The sequence below is a fragment of the Dromiciops gliroides genome, chromosome 5, assembly GCF_019393635.1.
Source record: "Dromiciops gliroides isolate mDroGli1 chromosome 5, mDroGli1.pri, whole genome shotgun sequence".
Classification (NCBI taxonomy): Eukaryota; Metazoa; Chordata; class Mammalia; order Microbiotheria; family Microbiotheriidae; genus Dromiciops; species Dromiciops gliroides.
In genome coordinates, this window is record NC_057865.1 from 204,256,333 (window position 1) to 204,281,579 (window position 25,247).

The 25,247-nt window shown below is 37.7% G+C and overlaps 1 protein-coding gene across 1 annotated transcript in view; it reads left to right on the forward strand.

The window, feature by feature from the left end:
• Positions 1 to 18,151: 18,151 nt before the first annotated feature.
• The window catches only part of NET1 (neuroepithelial cell transforming 1), a 78,561-nt gene continuing 71,465 nt past the window's right edge, over positions 18,152 to 25,247 (forward strand). The window contains exon 1 of the mRNA XM_043968399.1: positions 18,152 to 18,460. Coding sequence (XP_043824334.1) covers positions 18,294 to 18,460 — 167 coding nt within the window. The 5' untranslated portion in view covers positions 18,152 to 18,293. The remainder of the gene's footprint in view (positions 18,461 to 25,247) is intronic.

The window sequence follows — 25,247 nt, forward strand, 5'->3', positions numbered from 1 at the left end:
TCTAACTACAACAGAATTTAGAAAGACTATCATATCCGCATTCCTGGAATCTATGCTTCTTTTAATTAATGCAACCACAGTGGATTAAGTGCTGGGTGGGAGTCAGACTCATCTTTGTGAGTTCAGATATGGCCTCAGACATTTACTAGCTCTGTGACCCTGGGCAAGTCACTTAATCCTATTTGTCTCAGTTTCTTCATCTGCAAAATCAGCTGGATAAGGAAATGGGAAACCACTCCAGTATCTTTTCCCAGAAAATCCCAATAAGTGTCATGAAAAGTCAAACATGACTGAAAAGTGACTGAATGAAGATAGCATTATTTTTTTTCTTTATTGTAGCAGCACACTATTTACTCCTATTGAGCTTAGATATTATAAAGAAATTAGAGTAAGCTAAATAATGGATGCAGGCATATATTTAATCTTAAAGTCCTTTGGTTTCCATTTCCTTTGTTCTTTCAGAGACTTTTACATAAAGTTTTTTGTTGACTTAGAAAGAGAAAGATCAAAGAGCCCAGAGGCTCTGAATGCTTGTCCTACTGTTTACTGTTCCCAGGGCAAAAGCATAGTCCAAGCAATTGTAAGCAGGGGGAAATTGATTGAGAGTGGAGATCACTTTATGAAGTTATACATGGATAGAGGCAATTGGAGAAATGAGTAAGTGACTGACCTTGTCAATGAAGTACCAAACAGATGAAAATAAGACTTGCGCTTGGCATTGATGAGATCAAGCAAAATTCTTTTTCTAAAGTTTCTTTTTTCCTTGTTTTCTCAGAGCACTTACTGGAAAAGCTCATATCAGGTGGGTTGTTTTTTGTTTTTTTAATCTCCTGCCCAATCCCTTTCCTTTCTGTTCCATCCAAACCAAATTGGAGAAAGGGTGAGGAGAAAAGGAAATATAACTCAAGCTGTAGCAATATCAAAGCCTTTTATTTGAGGCTTCAATTTATTATTTTGAGTTTCCTATGTTATTTTATTGTGCTAATAAATCACAGGGCTATTAACATTGAACTGTAAAATTTTATGAGTTTGGGGAAGGAGATTGTGATTGAGGGGATAGAAAGTGACTCAATAAGTTAAAGAGAGATTTCCAATTTTGGTGATCATACCAGTAGTTTGTCTTGAAACTAGAGAACTCTTAATCATACTCTAGCTGAAGGCTACTCATGAATATCAAGAGCTCCATCTAGTGGCCAAATCCCCTTTCAAGCTAGTTAATGTTGATAGAGCATATGACAGCTTGTTGGTCCTCTGACCAGCTGGAAATAGAGGCTTTAGATGATAGAATTTATTCCTAAGTGCATCTTTTAGCATACATTAGCACCCACATCCCCCTCACATTTATATGTATATCCATAGAATTGAAGAATGAAAAAAAATTAATAGCAAACCAGACTATAGTTAGTATAATCATATACTATTGCGCAAAGTGAGAAATACAAAGTAAGGCAGCAGTCTGTCTTGTCTGTTTTCATAAACCTCCATATTTTATACTGAACTTGTATCTGAACTGGAAATCTTTCCTTGGTGAGAAACTCCACTCACTATGGAGGAGCCTAGTAAGGAAACTAGTTTAGAGATGTCATGTTTTACTAATAGATCTATTTGCTAAGGATTCCTGATTTAGGAGAACATTGGCAATAATAATTTTCCACATGAAAGGTGTCTGAATCTTAGGTCCTCAAACAAATGTTTTTCACCAATGAGTAAAGTATATTAGAAAATGTTGAAACAACTGTGGCAAAAGGGGAAGTAAAGGAAGTAGCAGATATGATCAACTAGGAGAGGAGAGAAGAGAAAGAGCTAAGGAGTTGATAGACATTGGACTTCTATTTAATATCTCAGTAAACAGCTAATATTAGATTCTATCTATGTATCAGATGCAATTGAACAGACTGTCTAAATATCAAAAGCAAAGAAGGGAAAGCTCATTGTAATTGTTGTGGGATAAAGGGAGCTCCCTCTCATGAAATGTCTTTGATCCTGAGCTCAAAAAACCTGGGTTCAGCTTTGGAGGAGATCTCCAAAAGAGGGATCGAGGTTTTTCTCAGACTCATTGTCATTAAAAGAAGATAGCAAATAGAGTAAATATCATGGGAAGGGGGGGGGCAGCTAGATGGCGCAGTGGATAGAGCACCGGCCTTGGAGTCAGGAGTACCTGAGTTCAAATCCGGCCTCAGACTCTTAACACTTACTAGCTGTGTGACCCTGGGTGAGTCACTTAACCCCAATTGCCTCATTAAAAAAAAAAACAATTAAAAAAATATATCATGGGAAGGGAATAGGATACAGAGAAAAAGTAATGATGATTCATGATAATGGCAAAAAGTATGGTACCTACTTTGCTGGGCTATTATGAAGAAAATTCTCTGTCAAGTTTAAGGTACTATATGCAGGTTATGATGAACAGGATACTATCAGAAAAACCTGGACAGACCTACATGAACTGGAGCAGAGTGAAATGTACTGTATTACAAAATAACAGCAATAGTTTAAAATGATCTGCTGGGAAGCATGTGGTTATTTTCAGCAAGGTAATGATCCAATATAACCCTGAAGGACTTAAGAAAATTGCAACCCATCTACAGAGAAAGATCTGATAGTATCTGAAAACAGATGGAAGCACATTTAAAAAAAATTTTTTTTTCCTCTTTGACAATTCCTTAATCTGAAGTTTTGTTTTTTCAACTGTTTTCTCTCACAACCTAGCTAATGTGGGAATGTTTTCCATGACTACTCATGTATAACTTATTTTGAGTTGCTTGAGTTCTTGTGGGTGGGGGGGTGGGAAGGGAGGGAGGAAGAGAAGTTGGAACACAAAGTTTTTTTTTTTAATTAATAAAGTATTTTATTTTTTTTCTGTTACATGTAAATATAGTTCTCATCTTTTGTTTATACAAGCTTTACAATTTCAGATTTTTCTCCCTCCCTTCCCTCCCTCCCCTCCCTTCCCCCTTCCCTAGACAGCAGGTAATCTGATATAGGTTATATATATATATATACATATATACTCATAATAACATTAATCCTATTTCTGCATTAGTCATGTTATAAGAGAAAAAATCAGAGTACTGATGAAAAACCTCAAAATAGAAAAAAACAACAGCACCAAAAACAAAAGAAATAGTATGGTTCATTCAGCATCTATACTCCGCAGTTCTTTTTTTTTTTTTCTGGAATTTGGAGATTCTCTTCCATCATGAGTTCCCTGGAACTCTTCTGTACCATTGCATTGGTGAAAAGAATATAGTCCATCACAGTAGATCAACACTCAATGTTGATGATACTGTGTACAATGTTCTTCTGGTTCTGCTCATCTCACTCATCATCAGCCCACGAAAGACCCTCCAGGCTTCTCTGAACTCCTCCTGCTCATCATTTCTTACAGCATAATAGTATTCCATTGTATTCATATACCACAACTTGTCCAGCCATCCCCCAATTGATGGGCACCCCCTCAACTTCCAATTCCTTGCCACCACGTAAAGAGCATGTATAAATATTTTTGTACATGGGGGTCCCTTTCCCCCTTTCATGATTTCTTTGGGAAAAAGACCCAAAAGTGGTATTGCTGGGTCAATAATTCCAAATTGCTCTCCAGAATGGTTGGACCAGTTCACAGCTCCACCAACAATGAATTAGGGAACACAGAGTTTTAAAAAATTGATGTCAAAATTTGTTTTAACATATATTTTGGAAAATAAAATTCTATTCAATTAAAAAAAAGGTAATCGGGAAAAAGAAACCATAAGGGATATTAAAAGCTTAAACTGTTTCCATTCCTACATGGGAAGATGATACTTGTAAATTATAAGAACTTTCTCATTATTAGGGCAGGTAGATGGAGTATATTTAGACAGAGGGCACAGGTGTGAGTTGAATATGAAGGGATGATATCGTTTTGTTTTGTTTTGTTTTGGCGGGGCAATGGGAGTTAAGTGACTTGCCCAGGGTCACACAGCTAGTAAGTGTCAAGTGTCTGAGACTGGATTTGAATTCAGGTCCTCCTGAATCCAGGGCCAGTGCTCTATCCACTGCGCCACCTAGCTGCCCCTGGGATGATATCTTTTAGAAATAAAATTAAGGGGTGAGAGAGCAATACACTGGGAGAAAGGGAAAGGGAGAGGTGGAATGGGGTAAAGTATCATACATAAAAGAAGCAAGAAAAAGCTTATACAGTGGAGGGGAAGGTGGGGGAAGTGCTGAGGAGTGAGTGAAACTTACTCTCATCAGAATTGGCTCAAAGAGGGAATAGCATACACACTCAATTGGCTATACTAATCTATCTTACCCTGTAGGAAAGTAGGAGGGGAAGGGGATAAGGGGAGAAGATGATAGAAAGGAGAATTGGGGGAGGGGGCAGTCAGAAGCAAGACACCTTTGAGGAGAGAAAGGGTGAAAGGAGATAGAGAATAGAGTAAATGACATGGGGAGGAAGTAGGATGGAAGGAAATTCAGTTAGCAATCATAACTGTGAAATGATGAGCAGGATGCAAGGTGAGATGTATTGTATATAAAGTAACAACAATATTGTAAGATGATGAACTGTGAATGACTTGGCTATTCTCTGAAATGCAGTGATATAAGACAGCTCTTAAGGACTTATAAAAAATGTGATCCATCTCCAGAGAAAGAACTGATGCCATCTAAATACAGATTGAAGCATATATTTTTAGTTTCTTTTTCTTAATTTTTTTTGTCTATTTTCTTTTACAACCAGACTAATGTGGAAATATTTTGCATGACTACACATATAATTTATATTGAATTGCTTGAGTTCTTAATGGGGGGGAGGAAGAGAATTTGGAACACAAAGTTTTAAAAATGCATGTTAAAATTGTTTTTACATCTAATTGGGGGGAAATCAAATTCTAAATAAGTGAAAAAAATGTAAAACCAAAAAGAAAAAAAATTGAACAAACTATAAATAAGCTCACTAAGAAGAAATCCCTAGGACTGGATTTACAAGTGAATTTTACCAAACATTTAAAGAACAATTAATTCTAATAGTACATAAACTGTTTGAAAAAGTAGGTACTATAATCCTCCTATGACACAAATGTGCTCTTGATACTTAAACCAAGGAGAGTCAAAACAGAAAAGGAAAACAGTAGATTGGTTTCCTTAATGAATATTGATGCAAATTTTTTATTAAAAAAAACTAGCAAGGAGATTAAAGTAATATATCACAAAAATCATGACTAGGCTACATTTATGCCAAGAATGTAGGACTACTTCAATATTAGGAAAATAAGCATAAGTGACCATATAAACAATAAAAACAACAAAAATAATATAATTATTTCAATAGTTGCAGAAAAAGCTATTAAACACATTTCCTTTAATTGATAAGTTGGATAAGCTAGAAGTCTTTTCATTAATATCAATGTTGAAATAAAAGTGTTCATTATCATCATTACTACTATAGTAATAAGAAAAGAGAAAGAAATTGAAGGAATAGGAAATAAAACTTTTTTTCAGATAATATCATCGTTTCCTTAGAGAATCTTAGATAATCGACTAATCAACTAATTGAAACAACATCTGCAGCAAAGTTGCAGGATATAAAATAAGCCCATGCAAATGTGTGAAGACAAAGGAAGGATTTGGAAAGGAAGAAAAAAGGGGAAAATACCATTGATTAATGTTCCTATGGGCAATATTCCATAAAGTTAGAGAGCTCACTCATCCTGCCTTAGGAGAAAGAGAATTAGTTCCGAGTGACAACTGACACCTAGAAGAGTGGAAAGGCATGGACCCTGTGAAGAGATTTTTGAAGCAAATGTGTGACCCCTATTTTATTCCAATCAGTTTTAATCAGTCTAATATGATTCCATAGGAGTAATGATTATAAGTTCTGTATATTAGGTCCCAGAGCTGTTTACTACGGATTATAAATTCATTTGCTTAATCATAGGAAGCTAACTAGAGGACCTCCACTCTTGTTTTTATCTTGTTATGACGACCAAGTCCAGTGTGACAGAGGTGACTCAATTACATAGAAAGTCGCCCAGCTGTTTTTGTTGCCCCTCCATTCCTCATCATCTCTTTATTGTCCAATGGGGGAGATGGCCATGAGCATTTGGTTAATAAGTGCCAGCCTGTGGCCTGCCTTCCTACCAACCCATCAGCTCATGTAGATGTTTTGACATCTGTTTAATCAGCCTAGCCTATGGGTCTGCTCCTCAACTTGCTAGGACCTCCTGAAAGGTCAAGATAGTCTGTCAAGGTCTGCTCATCAGCTCATTTGTCAACGGGATTCTGTATTTTATGTAGATGTTCCTGGAGGGTCGTGGTCAAGGTCAAGGTCTATCAACCAATGAGAGTGTATATTTTACTTTGCCTCTTCTGTACCATCTGGGTATCAAGTTATAGTGATAACACTAAGGCCCTAGAGGAAGAGGGCATCTCAGATCATGAGGAAGATCTGAGGTCTACTTCATTAGAGGAGGATATAGATCCTTTAATAAAATGCTATTGGCTTGAAATTCCAAAGCTCTCAGGTCAAGGAGAAAATATTGCAAGCTGACAAAAAGAAAGAATTGAAGTATTGTGGAACCCCAGTCAGGATAGCACAAGATCTAGCAGCTTCTACATTAAAGGACCTGAGGGCATGGAATATGATATTCCAGAGGGCAAAGGAATTGGGATTATAACCAAGAATCACGTATCTAGCAAAACTGATTATAATCTTTCAGAGGAAAAATGGGACTTTAATGAAAAAAGAGGACCTTCAGGTATTCATGACAAAAAGACCTGAACTGAATGGCTTTGACTTTCAAATACAAGACCCTAGAGAACCATAAAAACTTGGAGTTGGGGGACATACCTGGGGTCATACAGTGGGTGACTATCTTGTGTCTGAGGAAGGATTTTGGCTGGGATCCCCCTGGGTCCAGGATGGATGCTTTGTCCACTGTGTCACCTAGTTGCCCCATGATGACATCTTTAGGGTTAAATTGAAGGGTGAGGGAAATGCACTGGAGGAGGAGGGGGAAGGGCAGAGGTAGCATGGGGTGAAATCCCACATGAAAGAAATAGGAAAGGAAAGGGCTTATGGAGTAGGGAAAGAGATGGGGGAGGAGCAGGGCATTAAATGAATTTTACACTCATCAGAATTGGTTCAAAGACCTCAATCTTGGGGCAGCTAGGTGGCGCAGTGGATAAAGCACCGGCCTTGGATTCAGGAGTACCTGAGTTCAAATCTGGCCTCAGACACTTGACTTACTAGCTGTGTGACCCTGGGCAAGTCACTTAACCCCCATTGCCCAGCAAAAAAAAAAAAAGACCTCAATCTTATCAGAATTGGCTCAAGGAGGTATAAAAAAAATTAACTTCTCCTAATCTGTACATTTTATAACTGTGAGCTATATGAAAAATTGTAACTATAGAAAAATTATAATTGGGTGATAAATCCATTTGTGGTTGCCATTCAAATGTAAGAAAAAAAAAATATATATATATATATTTAGTGAGGCAATTGGGGTTAAGTCACTTGCCCAGGGTCACACAGCTAGTAAGTGTTAAGTGTCTGAGGCCAGATTTGAACTCCGGTACTCCTGACTCTAGGGCCAGTGCTCTATCCACTGTGCCACCTAGCTGCCCCGTAAGAATATTTTTACTGATTTGGGCCTACTATGGGGGCTTTTGACTGGTTGGCTATCTGACTGCTATTAATTTAATATGGGCCGTATATAAAATTCCCCTATACTTGCTCCTCCCAAATTGATAAGCAAAAGAGGATTATAATGCTTCTTTTAATTAAAGCAAATATGGGGTTTATTTAGATGAATAAACTTAGAGTTAAATGTAGCAACACACTTTTTTTTTTTGGTGGGGCAATGGGGGTAGAGTTAAATGTAGAAACAAGGATAACAAAATTAAAATACGACCTGTGAATTTCTGCCAGTGAACTTGTTTGCTGCGCCTGCATCCTCCTGCGTCTCCATACCAACCGACCTTCTTCTAGTGTTCCCCCTTACCATCTAACTTCCCTCTCTGTACATAGCCTCAGTCTCCTTAGTGACAATGTCCGTGAACCCCCTTTCTGTACTGTCTTGACGAACCCTGTGCGTCTCCTTACTTCCATACCCCCAGCATCTCTACCTCCCAGGCTATATATCTTCCTTCTACACCAGCCCCTCTTACACAGAGAGAAACCCTGAGGGCCTAAGGCCCTTTAATCTCAGCCCAAAGGCATGGTCTCTAAATCACAATAAATTCCCACACAGGGAATAACATACACACTCAACTGGGTGGAGTAATCTCTCTAACCCTACAGGAAAATAGGAGGGGAAGGGGATAAAGAGGGAGGGGCAAAAGAAGGAAGGGCAGATTAGAGGAGGGGACAGACAGCAGCAAATCCCTTTTGAAGAGGGATAGGGTAAAAGAAGATAGATAATAGAGTAAATATCATGGGGAAGGGAATAAGATGGAGGGAAACAGTTAACAATCCTAACTATGAAAAAGAGAAAAGGGGGAAAAATTGTACAAAAAATATTTATAGCAACTTTGGTGGCTAAGAATTGGGAATCAAGGGAATGTCCATCAATTGAGGAAAGAATGAAGAAGCTGTAGTATATGATTTTAGTGGAATGGTATTGTGCCATAGGAAATAACAAACAGGATGATACCAGAAAAACCTGGAAAGATTCATATGAACTGATGTATAGTGAAGTGAGCAGAACTGGGAGGACATTGTGCATAGTGACAGCAGTATTGTTCTGTGAGCAATTGTGAATGACTTAACTACTCTCAGCAATACAGTGATCCAAGACAATTCCAAGGGACTTTTTTTTTTTTTGCAGGGCAATGAGGGTTAAGTGACTTGCCCAGGGTCACACAACTAGTGTCAAGTGCCTGAGTCCGAATTTGAACTCAGGTCCTTCTGAATCCAGGGCCAGTGCTTTATCCACTGCAACACCTAGCTTCCTCCCAAAGGACTAATGATGAAGCATACTATCCACCCCCATAGAAAGAACTGATAAAAAGAGCACTTGTGGATTGTACATATGTAACCTATATCAGATTGGTTGATGTCTTGTGGAGGGGGGGAGGAAAGGGAGAGAGGGAGAAAAATTTGGAACTCTAAATCTTATGAAAATGAATGTTGAAAACTGCCCTTACATGTAACTGGAAAAAATAAAATAAATGTTTGTTGCACTGAAAAAAAAATGCTATTGGCTTGGAACTCTGCCTTAGTTTCTTTTATTGTAGGTTGGTTAATTTTGTACCCCCAAAATGAAAACAGAATCATCTTTTAGATCCACTGTTTTTCTTATTTAATTCCTTAATAACCTTTGATTGTATTAGGGTTCTGAAGGAATACTTGTTTCTCCTGTTTCATTATGTTCAAATATTATCATTATATCATCATACAGTTCCTCTTAATTGCACAAATACCTTTCTGGGTTTCTCTGGCTTCTTATGTTTATATTTCAAAGTTCCTGCTCAGATTTGGTCTTTTCATCAGAAATGTTTTAAAGTCCTCTATTCTATAAAAGATCATTTTTCCCCTGGTGTGGGAAGCAAAAAGGGGTTAATAGAAAAACCTAAGGCCCAACTTCTAATTCAAATATGAGCTCTAAGAGGAATTCAGACCCCACGTAATAGATAACTTACAAGTCAGGATGCTAGGTTCTCTTACCCACAGTAATCAGTACCCATAACAGGGACATAAAGGGGCAGGTCATATAACAATGATAAAATTGACAGGCTATAGAAATTCAGACTAGGAATAAATGAAAAATGAAGATGTTTTGAAACTAGCCATGGGAATTAGAAAGAGACATGTGCAGGAAAGTCCAAATTTGTCCCCAGATTCACCTTATGACATGTAAACCCCAAAAACACACCTCCACAGAAAAAGGTATCCACCTCGGGGGTCCAAATTAGGACAGGCCCTCCCCTGTACCTCCCTAATCTCCACATGGAGATTATTATAATGAGACTGATAATCAATTTATCCATACTATAAATATAACTTTCTATATTTCCTTATTGGAGAGATACCTTTCCACTATTCTGGTTCTCTCCCTGTGGTCACTCACAATATTGCAATAAAACTTGGGAAACAGAGTAACTGAGTCTTGTAATTCTTTTGGGATGACTCACGATCAATTTGATCCTCAATTCCAGCCCACATCACCCCCTCTACATTTATACTTAGCTGTGAAATATGTTATTTTTGTTTGTAAACCTATCTTTTTTGTGTGTGTGTGCAGGGCAATGGGGGTTAAGTGACTTGCCCAGAGTCACACAGCTAGTAGGTGTCAAGTGTCTGAGGCTGGATTTGAACTCAGGTACTCCTGATTCCAGGGCCGGTGCTGTATCCACAGCGCCACCTAGCTGTCCCTAAACCTATCTTTTTTGCCTTTTGGAACACCATATTACAAGATATCTTCTTGTTTTTCATAGATATTGCCAAGTCTTATATACTCCTGACTACGTTTTCTTGGTACTTGAACTGCTTCTTTCTGGGACTTTTCCTTTTGGGATTCATTTCAGGAGGTAATGGGTAGGTTCTTTCTTTCTTTATCCTCTGGTTCTAGTAGAAATGGACAGTTTTCCATTGTAATTTCTTAAACTATAGCTTCCAGGCTTAAAAAACAAACAAATATGTTTTTCAGGGAGAACTTCTTAAATTGAAGGATAATTTCTCAAATGATCTCTCTTTGACCTGTTTTGCAGGTCAGTTTTTTTTTTTAATGTCTTACATTTTCTTCTATACTTTCATCTGTAGCTACTTAGTTCCTATGCCTATCAGTATTGTTCCTTTCATATGTGCTACTAAATGCATTTACTGTCCTTCCTTCAAGGCATTGCCCTAAAAAAACAAGAGCTTTAGTTCTGGTTGTTCAATGTTTATGGACAATTTATTTTCATTTACCTCATGCTAGTGATCCATCTTTTGTAATATCCATTAGCAATATACAGCAAAAGTTCATTCTGGCACTATCTTTATCCTCCATGTTAACTTGTTTTAGTATCTACTGGGCCAGTCCCATTTAGTCAGTGGAGTCTTCCTCTGTGTACCATTGAGAGAACTATATGCAACTAAAAGCACAGTGACCACAGGATAAAAGGCTGTCATAGCTAGCCATTTGATCACCTAAATCTTCCCTTCCTTTACATTGCCCTTCCCCAACTTTAGTAATAACATCAGTTGGTTAGTCATTCCAATCTGATTTGGCCAACCCAGCCAAATGTTCTGGTCCAGGGCCAATTCAGGGTCATGGCTAGCATGAAATGAGATGATAGGAAGCCATCTCAAAGTTCACAAAGAAAACTTGTCAAGAACATCATGGAAAAGGATATTCAGCAAAAAAATCACTGTTTCCATTGGGTACAGCTCCCTTAGTTCTGCATTTGCCATGATGGTGGGTTCTACTCAGCAACATGTGTCAAGCCTGAATTGATATTGACTCCTTATTTGCTAGGCTTTTGAATTAATGCTAGGCTATGTCAACAGTTTGAGTCTTAGTTTCCTGAACTAATTAAGTCTCAATAATGGTTTCATTACCTTTTAGGAGAAAAAACCACAAAACTCCCTTACCCTATGTGGCAGGGACTTCAGTAGATGTTGCTTCTACTACTGTAGGGTTGAAATTCAGCAAGGTATAAGTAGTAACAGGCTAAGTTGGGAAAGGGCTTCAAAAATAGAGGACATTAGGGGCAGCTAGATGGCGCAGTGGATAGAGCACTGGCCCTGGAGTCAGGAGTACCTGAGTTCAAGTGCGACCTCAGATACTTAACACTTACTAGCTGTGTGACCCTGGGCAAGTCACTTAACCCCAATTGCCTCACTAAAAAAAAAAATAGAGGACATTATATATAGTAGAACTCTTCTATTATTACCATTTAGGTAAAAGTACTCAGCTAAACAATACAATTTAGATAAGAAGTATATTAACAGGCATAAAATTATAGGAAGGATTCTAATGAAAGATTCTACCTAATTAGAACAAATAGCACTTTTTTATACTTGAAGGAAAATAACTTATTTAGATGCTTTCTGCAACTGTCCTTAAGACCAAGACAAATCAACTTATTTTCTCTAAAGTTAACTTAGTAAGGGAGACAAAACAAGTTATGTTTTTCTAAAGATGTCTGGGGTGATTTAATTATCTCTGCTAAGCCTGGCAAAGCAAGTAGTTGCAGCTAACTGAAACATAGAGAAGTGAATGTGATTTGCTTAATTTACATTAAAATGGACACTAGTAAAATGGATTCACTCATGTCAAAGTGGGGGAAGGGTGTCATGAAATATATCTCCCTCCCTCTTTGTCTCCATACCCTCCACTCTTGAACACAATAAAATGTAAACCAGAAAGACAGAGAGAGACCTTTTCACTAGGTTAGGAGTGAAAGCAAAAAAAAAAAAAGAGTAAGAAACAGTTAAAGTTACAGAGATACAAGAGATTACAATTTAAATGTGCACAAGCCTTTAGAGAAAGTTCTGGCTCTAAGTTGTTTAGCCATTAACAGAAGGATGCTTTTAGACTGGATTTCTATGAAGTTTTCTCTATTATATATGATCATGAGCTCATAGAAAACTTGAATTTCTGACAACACTTTAATTCCCCTGAGTCACCATCCTCCAAAAAGCTTGTCATTAGATATGAAACACTACAGTTTTGGGCATCCATGAAATAGGCTAGGGTCACTACCAGCTTCTTAGGAGAGGATAGGGCAAAGGAGAGCCTGGAATCAGTACAGGGTTTTGGTATTCTCTGAGCTAATTATGGATTGTTTCTCCTTCTGTTTCCCTTTAATGGATTCTGCAGCCCACAAATAATACCCTTGAACAAAAGGGATAACAAACTCTGGTCTATACAATTAGGAAAATAATTGATTCATACAAGAAAAAAATTTTCATCCCATATCCTCACAACTTTGGGTTTAGAGATGCACAGTGACATTGACCATATCGTATCAAAAGGTATTAACTGGCCAGAGAAATTTACTTTAAGGGAGGATGTAGCACATTACTATAAGTGTCAAATTTCTGTTAGATCTGGTTCTGAAAGTTGCAGGCTGACCTCTCAGGCATAGAGGTCCAAGACTTTCTTGCCTCTGTTTGATTCTGGGTTAAAGTCAAAGGATAATTTTGTAACAACCAATTGGTGCATCATAGCATTATATTATCGAGTCTTTCCCATTCAAAGGCCAGAAGCAAAACAATGGAGAAATGAGCCTCTGTAAGATCTGCATTCCAACTTTCCCCAAAATCTAAATCCACTTATAACTGTTTTAACACTCTGGCATGTTGTTCAGCACTCCAGCTTCGGTCTATTTATAATTTCTTTTAGATGATCACCAATAATACTTTCAACTAGATCCAAGTGAGCTGATAGATTAATATATCAAATTTACAGTCCCAGGAGATTTTTTTTTTTTGGTGAGGCAATTGGGGTTAAGCGACTTGCCTAGGGTCACACAGCTAGTAAGTGTCAAGTGTCGGAGGCCAGATTTGAACTCAGGTCCTCCTGACTCCAGGGCCGGTGCTCTATCTACTGTGCCACCTAGCTGCCCCAGTCCCAGGAGATTTCAACTCACACAATAAGTTTCACTGCTTAAAATTAAAGCAGAGCAAAATTATCTTTATAGCTAACATTAATACCAGAAATTTACAGCTGTAATGAAAATGATGAATATTATCTAGAAGCTCACATGAAATCTTTCTAAAAGCTTCCCAGCCTTTCTTTTCTTTTATCTTCCTAAGCTCCCAATTCACCTCTTGCACCATTCAACATGCCTCTAACATAACAGAAATGTTTTACAGCAATTGAAAACTTATTACACACAAAGGGGTAAAAATGATGTTTCATTATTTTGATCAATTTCTCAAAATTATGACTAGTAGATAGTCCAAATACAATGAAAAAAGTATTTGATCATATTTTTCAGAACACAATTTGTGCTATAGCACAAGAAAAATAATTGTCTATAAAATACAATACACATGTCCAGTTGTGTTCTCAATAATAATCAGTAATTATGGTAATCTATCAGTAATTAAAATAATATGGAACTCTAAAATCCCAAACCAATTTTCCAATAATAATTACATATTTTCTCTTTCTCTCTTCTCAAGGGTTAACTGTATATTGAAGGCAAATATGAACAAATACTGATTGGTGGGCCTACCTTTTTTTCCAGAGGTTTATTTAAAAAAAAAAGATCTCTATACAATTTGTGGGAACAGTTAATTTCTTCCTTGTACCTTTCAATTATGATTCTAGTTTTTTAGTCTTTGTTGTTGATGACCACAGACTCATTTTTAGCTTTAAAACTTCTTTATAATACAATCAAACAACTCATTCCAGTAGGCTCTTTTTACTTTAGTCTCAAGGGACTTGAGATCTCCTAATAAATGTAAAATTTATCAAATATTCCTTCTCCAGAAAATTTCTTAGACATTGATTCTCAAAGGGTGTGCCCTCAGTTTTCTTCAGGCATGTCAGGAATTGAATTGCATATGCATTCAGAACTCTCTCATAGTTTGTTGCAGTTTCTCACAGTAAAGAATAATACTGTGCCAGAAAAAAGGTTTGAGAATCATTGGGTTAGGGAAGTAATTTTTAGTATTCTTGTTCCACTAGAACCAGAAATTTACAGAACAAAGAAGAATGATGGATGCACATACAATATATTGCCTTTCTAAAAGGAAGAATTAGAGCTTTAGTTCTTTAGTTCAATTTATTTATTCAGTTATTCCCATTGCTACACAAAAGAAATGTCAAAATAAGGAGGAACTCATTCAGGATGTCCACTGTTTCACAATTTGCAGCTACTTCATCTTATAAGGCTCTGTTAAGGACAAAATTAACTTAGCAATGTAAAAGGAAAAGATCAAAGGATATGAATAAGCAGTTTTCAGATGAAATCAAAGCTGTCTATAGGCATATGAAAAAGTTCTACAAATTACTTTTGATTAGAGAATTGCAAATTAAAACACTGAGTTACCATATCATACCTATCAGATTGGCTAATATGATAAAAAAGTAAAATGATAAGTGTTAGAGAGTCTGTGGGAAAATTGGGATACTAATGCACTGTTGGTAGAGTTGTGAACTGTTCCTACCATTCTGGAGAGCAATTTTGAACTATGCCCAAAGGGTAACCAAACTATGCATAGCCTTTGATCCAGCAATACCACCATTAGGTGTGTATGCAAAAAAAAAAAAAAAAGGAGAAAGGACCTACATGTGCAAAAATATTTATAGCAGCCCTTTTCATGGTGGCAAAATATTGGAAATAGAGGAGATGCCTATCCATTAGGGAATGGCTGAACAAGGTCCAAAGGACTCATAATGAAAAATGCTATCCACTCCAGATAGAGAACTTAAAGACTTAGAGAGTACAGATTGAAGCATGCCTTTTCCCCCCTTTCTTTATTTTCTTTGCTTTTTTTGGGGGGGGGATAGGAGGTGGGGGACATGGCTAATGCAGAAATATACTTCGCATGTCTTCATATGTGCAAAAGTATTGTATTTCTTGCCCTCTCAATAGGTGGGGAAGAGGCTGAAGGGAAGGAAAGAATTTGGAACTGAAAATAAAAATGAAATAAAAAAACAACAACACATGAGCTTAAAAAACCTATAAAAAGGGGCAGCTAGATGGCACAGTGGATAGAGCACTGGCCCTGGAGTCAGGAGTACCTGAGTTCATAATCCAGCCTCAGACACTTAACACTTACTAGCTGTGTGACCCTGGGCAAGTCACTTAGCCCCAATTGCCTCACCAAAAAAAAAATAATTAAAAAACCTATAAAAAAGCCAAAATGGATGGATGACCTATATTTTTTAAAAGATTACATCATAAATTATAGGAACAAGGAAGAAATCTTTAGGGTCTATGAATAGGGGAAGAGATCATAAAGATAAAATGAGCAATTTTTGATTACATAAATTTTGGGGGTTTTTTTTGTTTGTTTTTTAGTGAGGCAATTGGGGTTAAGTGACTTACCCAGGGTCACAGAGCTAGTAAGTGTTAAGTGTCTGAGGCTGGATTTGAACTCAGGTACTCCTGACTCCAGGGTCAGTGCTCTATCCACTGAACCACCTAACTGCCCCATTATATAAATTTTAAAAGTTTGTACACAAATATATCTAATGTAGTTAAACTTAGAAGGGAAACAAGTAATTGGGCAAAAATCTTTGTATTGAGGTTTTTGGGTTTTTTTTTTTAATACAAGTTTCATGTCCAAGACTTATAAGGAACTGATTCAGATTTGTGAATAAGAGCCCTTCCCCAGCTGATAAATGGTGAAAGGATATGAATAGGCAGTTTTCAAAGGAAGAAATCCAGTCTATCAAGGACCATAAGAAAAAAAAATACTTTAAATCACTAATAATTAGAGAAATGTAATTAGAGCAACTTTGAGGTTGCACCTCATTAGACTAGCAAAGATGATAAAAGGTGAAAATGGCAAACACTGGGGTTAGGGACTGTGGGAAAACAAGTGCATTAGTGTATTGTTGGTGGAACCATGAGTCGTTCCAGCCATTCTGGAAAGCAGTTTGAAATTATGTCCCAAAAGCTACTATACTTTGCATACCTTTTGGCATACGGTTACCAAAACTAGTCCAAAGAGATTTCCCCCAAAAGAGGAAAAGACACATATGTACAAAAATATTTATAGTAGCTCTTTTTGTGATGATACAGAACTAGAAACTAAGGGGGTTGTCCTACTGGGTAATGGCTAAACAAATTGTGGCATATGAATGTAATAAAATATAGTGTAAGAAATCAAGAATTGTCCATTACATGAACTGATGCATAGTGAAGTGAACAGAACCAGGAGAACGTTGTACACAGTAACAATACTGTTCAATGAAAAACTGAATGACTTAGCTATTCTCACCAATACAATGATCCAAGACAATTCCAAAGTACTTATAATGAAGCATACCATCGGCCTCCAGAGAAAGAACTGATATTATTTGAATACAGGTTGAAGCATGCTATTTTATGCTTTCTTTCATTTTTTTATTCAAGTCTTCTTGTACAAAATTAACATGGAAATGTTTACATAATTGCATATGTAAAACCTATATATATCTGCTTACTGTCTCAGGGAGGGGAGACGGGAGGGATAGAATTTGGAACTCAAAACTTTAAATAATTTTTTTGATTGAAAAAAAATGTCCAATGTGGGAATTTGTTTTGCAGGATATTGAGGTATTGAGAGAATTATATTTCAGGATTAAATTTTTTCTTAAACTGGGGCGGTGGGGGATGGATAGTAGAAGGGACAGATTTAAAAAACTTTAAAATGGTTCTCTGGGACGAGAGGCAACAGAAATTTGCACAATGTGTAAAAACATATTAATTTTTTTAAAAATAAGACCACAAAAGTAGGAAACGACTAGGTTGTGAAGGGTTTTAAAAGTCAGACGATTTTTATATTTGATCGGATCTAAGAGAGAACCCCTGGGTTTAGTGACTTCAAGCTCCGACACTCATCCTCGTCTCAGTTTCATCTCCTGTCAACTGAGACTCAGGACGGTTGCTGTTTTCTTCCAAGTCATGCAGGTATTAAGCATTGGATTTCACATTTGAACTCAGGCACACTGACTCAAAAGCCCGAAACCTTTTCACTATACTAAACGTCTTGATGTAAAAAAGAACTTTGTAACAATTAGTAACCTCAAAGTGGAAATAGTTGCCTCGGAAACTGTAAGTACCCCTTCACTGGAGTTTATCAAAGGCTAGATCGATAACCATTTTTTCTGTGCAGGGAATTCTTGTTTAGGATTGGACTAAAGGCCACGGAAATATCTTCCCACTCTGAAATTCTTGGAGGAGCTGGTGATGAATTCAGGAGTAATTTCCACGAGGATGGATGATGTGCCCACGGTTAGCCATTAAAATTTTTTTTTTTTATATGAACGAATTAATTGAACCCAACCCTCCCTCCTCCTTCCTCTCCCTCCGTTTCTCTTCCCCTCTCTTGCCTACCCCTCGCTCTCCTTCCCTTCCCCCTCCCCCCAACTTAAAGGGTTCCTTGCGCAGCAACAGCACCGCCCCCTATTGGACTCAACTCAATGGGAGGCGGGAATCCTGAGTCTCCTAGCAACGCCTTAAAGGGCTTCACTGATTTGCTGGCGGCTTTCCTGCCGCCATTTTTCAAACGCCCTAATGTTGACTATGGTGGCTTCTTCCTGACAGAAACCCTTTTCCCTCCGCGGAGGCCTCGGGCCGGCTCCTAGTTCCTTCCGGTCTCCCCAACTCTGGGGGGCACCCGCCCCGAGATCTAAGTCTTTGCCTCCCCTCCTTCTCCCACGGCAATGGAGCTGGAGCCGGCGGCGGCAGTGGTGGAGAGCTCGATCCCGAAGCCCGAGCCGCCCCAGCCTCGGAGGCGCAGCCACCGGGCGGCCGTGTCCCGGACGTTGAGCGCTGGCGAGACCGAGGCCCAGCTGGACGATCCCGCCTCGGGGCCGAACCAGCGGAGGAGGTGGGTGTCGGGAGCAGGGTCTGGGGTGCAGGGGCGGGAGGGCGCGGACCGAGGGAGGGTGGGGGAGTTCTGTTTACGTTTAGGCCGGGACCTCCACCCGACCCCTCTCGCATGGTAGGCCTGAGGACGAGGAGGCCCCCACCGGCCCTAGAGAATGGAAGGAGCCCACCGCCGAGGCTGCGTGGCCTATTGGGCGGCCCGCTGAGCCGCGTTCGGAGCCTGCCTTGGACCCTAACCGGGTGATCCCAGCTTGGCAGGTCACTCAGCTTTTCTCAGCCTCAGCTTCCTCATCTGTGAAATGAAAGGCATGAACTTGACCTCTGCGCCCAATAGAACCCCTACGTGGCTGTTATCTGATCCACTACCCCTTTTTATGTGTTATACTTTAACATTCATTTAAAAAATCTGAGGTTCCAAATTCTCCCCCTCCCTCTAGCCTCTCCCCCCTAATTTCGAAAATCTCATTTCTACACAGTGAAATCATGCAAAATATATTAACCATGTTGCAAAAAAAAAAAAAGAAAGAAAGAAAAATAAAGAAAATAAGAAAACTATGCTTCACTCTGCACTCAGAGAGTTCATCAGTATTTTTCAACATGAGTCCTTTGGAACTGTCTTCAATCATTGTATCGATCAGAGTAGCCAAATCCTTCACAGCAGATAATTGTTAAAATATTGCTGTTGTGTAGTGTTTACCTGGTTCTGCTCACTTCACTTTTCATCAGTTCGTATAAGTCTCCCCACGTTTTTCTGAAACCATCTCCCTCATCATAATTACAATCACAATCACAAGCATATACCTCAATTTATTCAACCATTCCCTAATTGATATCATTCCCTCAGTTCCCAATTCTTTCCCACCACAAAAAGAAAAAGAATTGCCATAAACTGTACATATAAATCCTTTTCTCATTTCTTTAATATCTTTGGTATACAGACCTGGTAGTGGTATTGCTGGGTCAAAGGATATGTACAGATTTATAGCCCTTTGGACATAGTTCCAGATTGCTTTCCAGAATGGTTATACCAGTTCACACCAACATCAGTATCCCTATTTTTCCACATCACCTCCTTTGCTGTCAGTTAGTCAGTCTGATAGATGCGAGGTCATATTTCAGAATTGTTTTAATTTGCATTTCTCTAGTGCTCCATAATGATTTGGAGCATTTTTTTCATGTGGCTATTAATAGATTTGATTTCTTCTGAAAACTACTGGTTCATTTCCTTTGACCATTAATCAATTAGTGAATAAATGGCTCTTATTATAAATTTGGCTCAGTTCCCTGTATATTTGAGAAATGAAGGTTTTATCAGAGAAATTTACTGTAAAAAAGTTTCCCCCAGTTTCTTGCTTTCCTTCTAATTTTGGCAAAACCTTTTTAATAGCATGTGATCAAAATTATCCACTTTACTTCCTGTGATCTTCTTTGTCTCTTGTTTGTTCATGAACTCTTCCTTTATCCATAGATCTAACAGGTAAAATTTTCCACCCTCTCCTAATTTGCCTATGATACCATCTTTTATGTCTACCTATTTTGGCCTTACCTTGGTATATGGTGTGAGATGTTCATCTATGCCTATTTTCTGCCAAACTGCTTTCTAAGTTTCTGAGCAATTTTTGTCATAGTTATAGTTCCAAAAGCTTGGATCTTTGGGTTTATCAAACACTAGATCACTATAGTGGAAACCGGTACAGGTGGTTCAGTGGATAGAACACTGGGCCTGTAGTCAGGAAGACCTGAATTCAAATAGAGTGTCAGACATGGGCAAGTCACTTAACCTCTGTTTGGCTTAATTTACTGGAGAAGGAAATGGCAAACCACTCTAAGTATCTTTGCCAAGAAAACCCATGGGGTCACGAATAGGACAGGACTGAACAACAATAAGATTACCAGTCATTTCCTACTGTATGTTGTATACCGAATCTGTTTCACTGAACCACCACTTTTTTTTCTTAGTCAATACCAGATTGTTTTGATGATTGCTTCCTTGTAATTTATTAAAATCTGGTACTGCTTGGCCACCTTCCTTAACATTTTTTTTTTCAGTAGTTGTTTGACCTTGAGCAAGTCACTTAACCCTGTTTGCCTCATTTTCCTCATTTGTAAAATGAGCTGGAGAAGGAAATGGCAAACCATTCCAGTATCTTTACCAAAAAAAACCCCCCAAAACCAAATAGGGTCACAAAAAGTTGTGTTTAACAACTTAATAAAATTGGAATTTAAAAAAACCACTAAACTAATAAAGCTAGGATCTTGTTTTATTGGGGGGTGGAGGAACAATTAATAGAAAGAAAATCAAATTACTACTATCAAAAATAAAAAGAGTGAATGCATAACAAATGAAGATAGAATTATTTATTAGGAACTGTTTTGACTAATTATATGTCCAAACTGGCATTCTAAATAAAATGGATGAATTTTTACAAAAATTTAAACTGCACAAATTAACAGAAGAGGAAATAGAATACTTAAATAATCCTATCCTAGAAAAAGAAATTTAAGAAAACATAAATGAGCTCCCTAAGGAAAAAAACACCCAGGATAAGATGGATTTACAAGTGAATTCTATCAAACATTTCGAGAACAATTCCCATTTTATATAAACTATTTGGGAAAATGGGTCAGTCCTACCATTTTCCTTCTGTGACACATATATGGTTTCATTACCTAAACTGGAATGAACAAAAATAGACATTAATTAAAAAATAAACATAAAAAATAGACATTAATGAAAATTGATGCAAAAATGTTAAATCAAACACTAGCAAGGATATTATAGCAATAAATCACAAAGACCATACACTGGCCAGATTGGATTTACATCAGGAATGCAGGATAGGTTCAATATTAGGAAAATTATAAGCATAATTGACCATATTAAAAACAAAAAACAAAATCATATAATTATATCAATAATTGCCCAAAAAGCTTTTGACAAAGTACAGGGTGGGCCGAAAGTCATGAAGGGGTCTGGTATGATTAAAAAGCTTTTTGAAAATTATGTTTATTTCCTATATATTTCTATTTATTTCCTATATATACTATATATGCTATGGTATTATAAATTAAAAACAAAAGAGTTATTAAGTATTGAAACTGCTTTGTGACTTTTGGCTCACCTTGTACAACACCCATTCCCATTTAAAACAAACAAACAAACTACTAGAAAACATGGGGGTAAATGGTGCCTTTCTTTTCTTTTTTTTTTTTTTTTTTTTTGGTGAGGCAACTGGGGTTAAGTGACTTGCCCAGGGTCACACAGCTAGTAAGTGTCAAGGGTCTTTGGTGCCAGATTTGAACTCAGGTCCTCCTGAATCCAGGGCTGTTGCTCTATCCACTGCGCCACCTAGCTGTCCTGGTGCCTTTCTTAAAATAATTAAGTAGTATCTGTCTTATACCAAATACAAGCATTATTTGTAATGGGGATAAACTAGAAGCCTCTCCAGTAGGTTCAGGGGTGAATGAAGCAAAGATGTCTATAATTGTTATTATTATTCACTATTAAACTAGAAATACTAACTCTAGCAATAAGACCCCCCCAGAATGGAAGGAATGATAATAGGTAACAAAATCTATCACTCTTTGTAGATGATATGATGTTACACTTACCAAGAGAATCACCTAAAAACAGACAAAATACTTAACAACTTCAGCAGAGTTGCAGGATATAAAATAAATTCACATTTTGTCAACAGACTTCAGCAAAAAGAGATAAATTCCATTTATCTGCAGACAATATAAAATTCTTGGAAGCCTACCTGCCAGGATCTACCTAGGAACCATATGAACACAATTACAAAACATTTTTCAGACAAATAAACACAGACCTAAACAATTGGAGAAATATTAATAGCTCATCAGTAGGTGAGCCAATATAATAAAAATGAATATCAATAACCACTTAATTTATCAAACCATGCCATGCCAATCAAACTACCAAAGAATTATTTTATAGAACTAGGAAAAATAATAACAGCTCATCCGGAGGAATAAAAGGTCAAGAATATCCAGGGAATCAATAGGGGGAAAAGTATAGGAAAGTGGGCTAGCAGTATGAGATCTCAAATTATACTAAGGAACTGTAATCATCAAAACAATCTGGTACCAGATGAGAAAAGAAACTTTTGAATGTTTGTGCTTTGTCAGCAAGCATGATTGCAGTTCTTACTGTTTGGGATTCATTTGATGCATTGTAAATTTTATTTCATCCCCGCAGTTTTAATTTGTGAATATATTTAAAAAATTTTTTTTTTCTAGTACTGTTTGCACTTTCACTCATTTCCTCTCTTACCCATTTGTCTAGGTGTGAAGTTGGAATACTCCTTGCTTCCCATTGCCACTTTCAGGCTTTTCCTCTACCACTATCACTCAGTAACCTCTCTTTGAAGTTCATTCTATCCATATCTACTACTCAATACAAATTGAACCTGTTCAATACTACCTACACTGTCCACTTGAGTTTTTCTTAAGTAATGAATTATAGGGTTTTACTTTCTTATCCAATCTGTTACTTTTTTGTTTTATTGTATTATTTAATAAATTCATAGGCAAAGCTATGAGAATTAGGTTTTATTTTCCTCTGTTTGTCTAATATTGTTTGTCATGATTTCTTTCCTTCTTCCACTGTAAACACAGTAGTATGTTTCTTCATTTACTTAACCTTAATCTTTTTTAAGGTGGCTCTATTCCCACTTGCTTTTTTTCTCCCCTCACTCCTGATGTACCCACTTCTGTTTGTTACCCTGTTTCTGTTAGAGTTTTGCTTATTAGTTCTTTTTTCTTTTTCTTTTTTCTTTTTTTAGTGAGGCAATTGGGGTTAAACGACTTGCCCAGGGTCACACAGCTAGTAAGTGTCAAGTGTCTGAGGCCGGATTTGAACTCAGGTACTCCTGATTCCAGGGCCAGTGCTCTATCTACTATGCCACCTAGCTGCCCCTAGTTCTTTTTTCTTGCTTGCTTTAATCTGGTTATTTAATTCTTTTCTTCCTTTCAGTGAGTCAAGTAGATGCCCTTTTCTCCCCTTCAATTTGTCCTGCTCATTAGTTGTTTTTTTTTTTTAATTTCATTTTCTATATCCCTTTACAGAGATTTCTTTTTGTTATCTACTCTGCTTACTCCAGACCCTCATGCTCTCATTTCTAACTCTTATGCTTGTGTCTCTATTCTCTTCATTCCTCAAGGAATCAAAACTTCCATGATATCCATTCTGGGCCCTCCAAACAGTTTCTTTGCAGTGACTCATGGAATTTGTCTCATTGTTGTTGTTGTTGTTGTTCAGTTATTTTTAGTCATGTCTGACTCTTTGTGACTCCATTTGGGGTTTTCTTAGCAAAAATACTGCAGAGGTTTACCATTTCCTTCTCCAGCTCACTTTACAGATGAGGAAACTGAGGTAAACAGGTTTAAGTGACTTGCCCAGGGTCACATAGTATGAGGCCAGATTTGGACTCAGGAAGAGGAGCCTTTCCCTGTAGATTTTTCTTTTCTATTGCCATCTCCCAGAAAAAATGCCATTTCCTGCAGGAATGAAGACACTGCCTCATGTCAGGACTCTCTTTTCCTCCTAACATGTCCCATAATATGCAACCTACCACTGACCCATACCCTCATCCTGATTATCTTATTTCCCCATTTTCCTCACAGTGTCCTCCCTTGGTCCATGCTCTCCTACTCTTCCAAGCACTAGTTGCCCCAGGAGATAACACTACCCCTCTGCTGAGGCAGGACAGGGCTTTTCAAGCACCAAATCCATCTAGACGATGTGTAAGACAAGGGCCCCAGCTTCCTTCAGAGAACATCCACACATAGGAGCATTCATCATGGAACCTCCTGTCATTCCAAAACAAAGCCTCCCTCTTCTTACCCTGTTTTCAGTTCTTCTTTCTACTTCCTTGCCCACTCTCCTGCAGCTGCTTCTCTTCTTGAGAGACAACTGGAATCACTTCCCCCTCATTTCTACTAGCTTTTGTTTGATTCAACCAAGTATTATCACATATCTATCTTCCAGCTTCCCTTCATCCTCAAAATGTAATGCAGTCCCACAAAAAGAGTTAATTCACCTTAAGCCAAGTGTTGCAAGATTCTTTCCATAATGCCTCAAGCTGGCTTCTCCACCAAAACCTCTACTTCACTCCTGCCTTCACCCTGTCTCCTTGTGTACATTTAGAAACAAGCCTTTTTTTTTTTAATGGTGAGGCAATTGGGGTTAAGTGACTTGCCCAGGGTCACACAGCTAGTAAGTATCAAGTGTCTGAGGCCAGATTTGAACTCAGGTCCTCCTGACTCCAGGAGCGGTTCTCTATCCACTGTGCCACCTAGCTGCCCCTAGAAACAAGTCTTTTTTTTTTACCAGCCTTTCTACTGTCATTCTGTTGCTATTGCTTTCGTTGCTTGCTGCATTCATTCATTCCTGCATTGTCTGGGATATTCAAGAAGCAAAAAAATCTCTTTTGATACAGCTTTCTAAGAATGTTTCAATTTCATCTTTATTATTGAACATCCATCTTTCTTTTCATTTATACTTAAACTCAAATAAGCTCATCTTGGGCTGTATCCTAAACATGCTATCCCATTCCCTCCTGTGTTTTCTGGTGGGTCTGGAATAACCCACTCTTAATTTGTTCTTGAAAGTTTTTCTCCCAGTCACTTGCAGAATTTGTTGTTTCTGAAATGAATTGTAAAATTTAATCATTATATGCCTTAGGTTTTTTCCCCCAGAGGCAATTTATGTATTCTTCAAATTGGTATTTCATTTTCTGTAATCAGAAGTTCTGTGCAGTGTTATT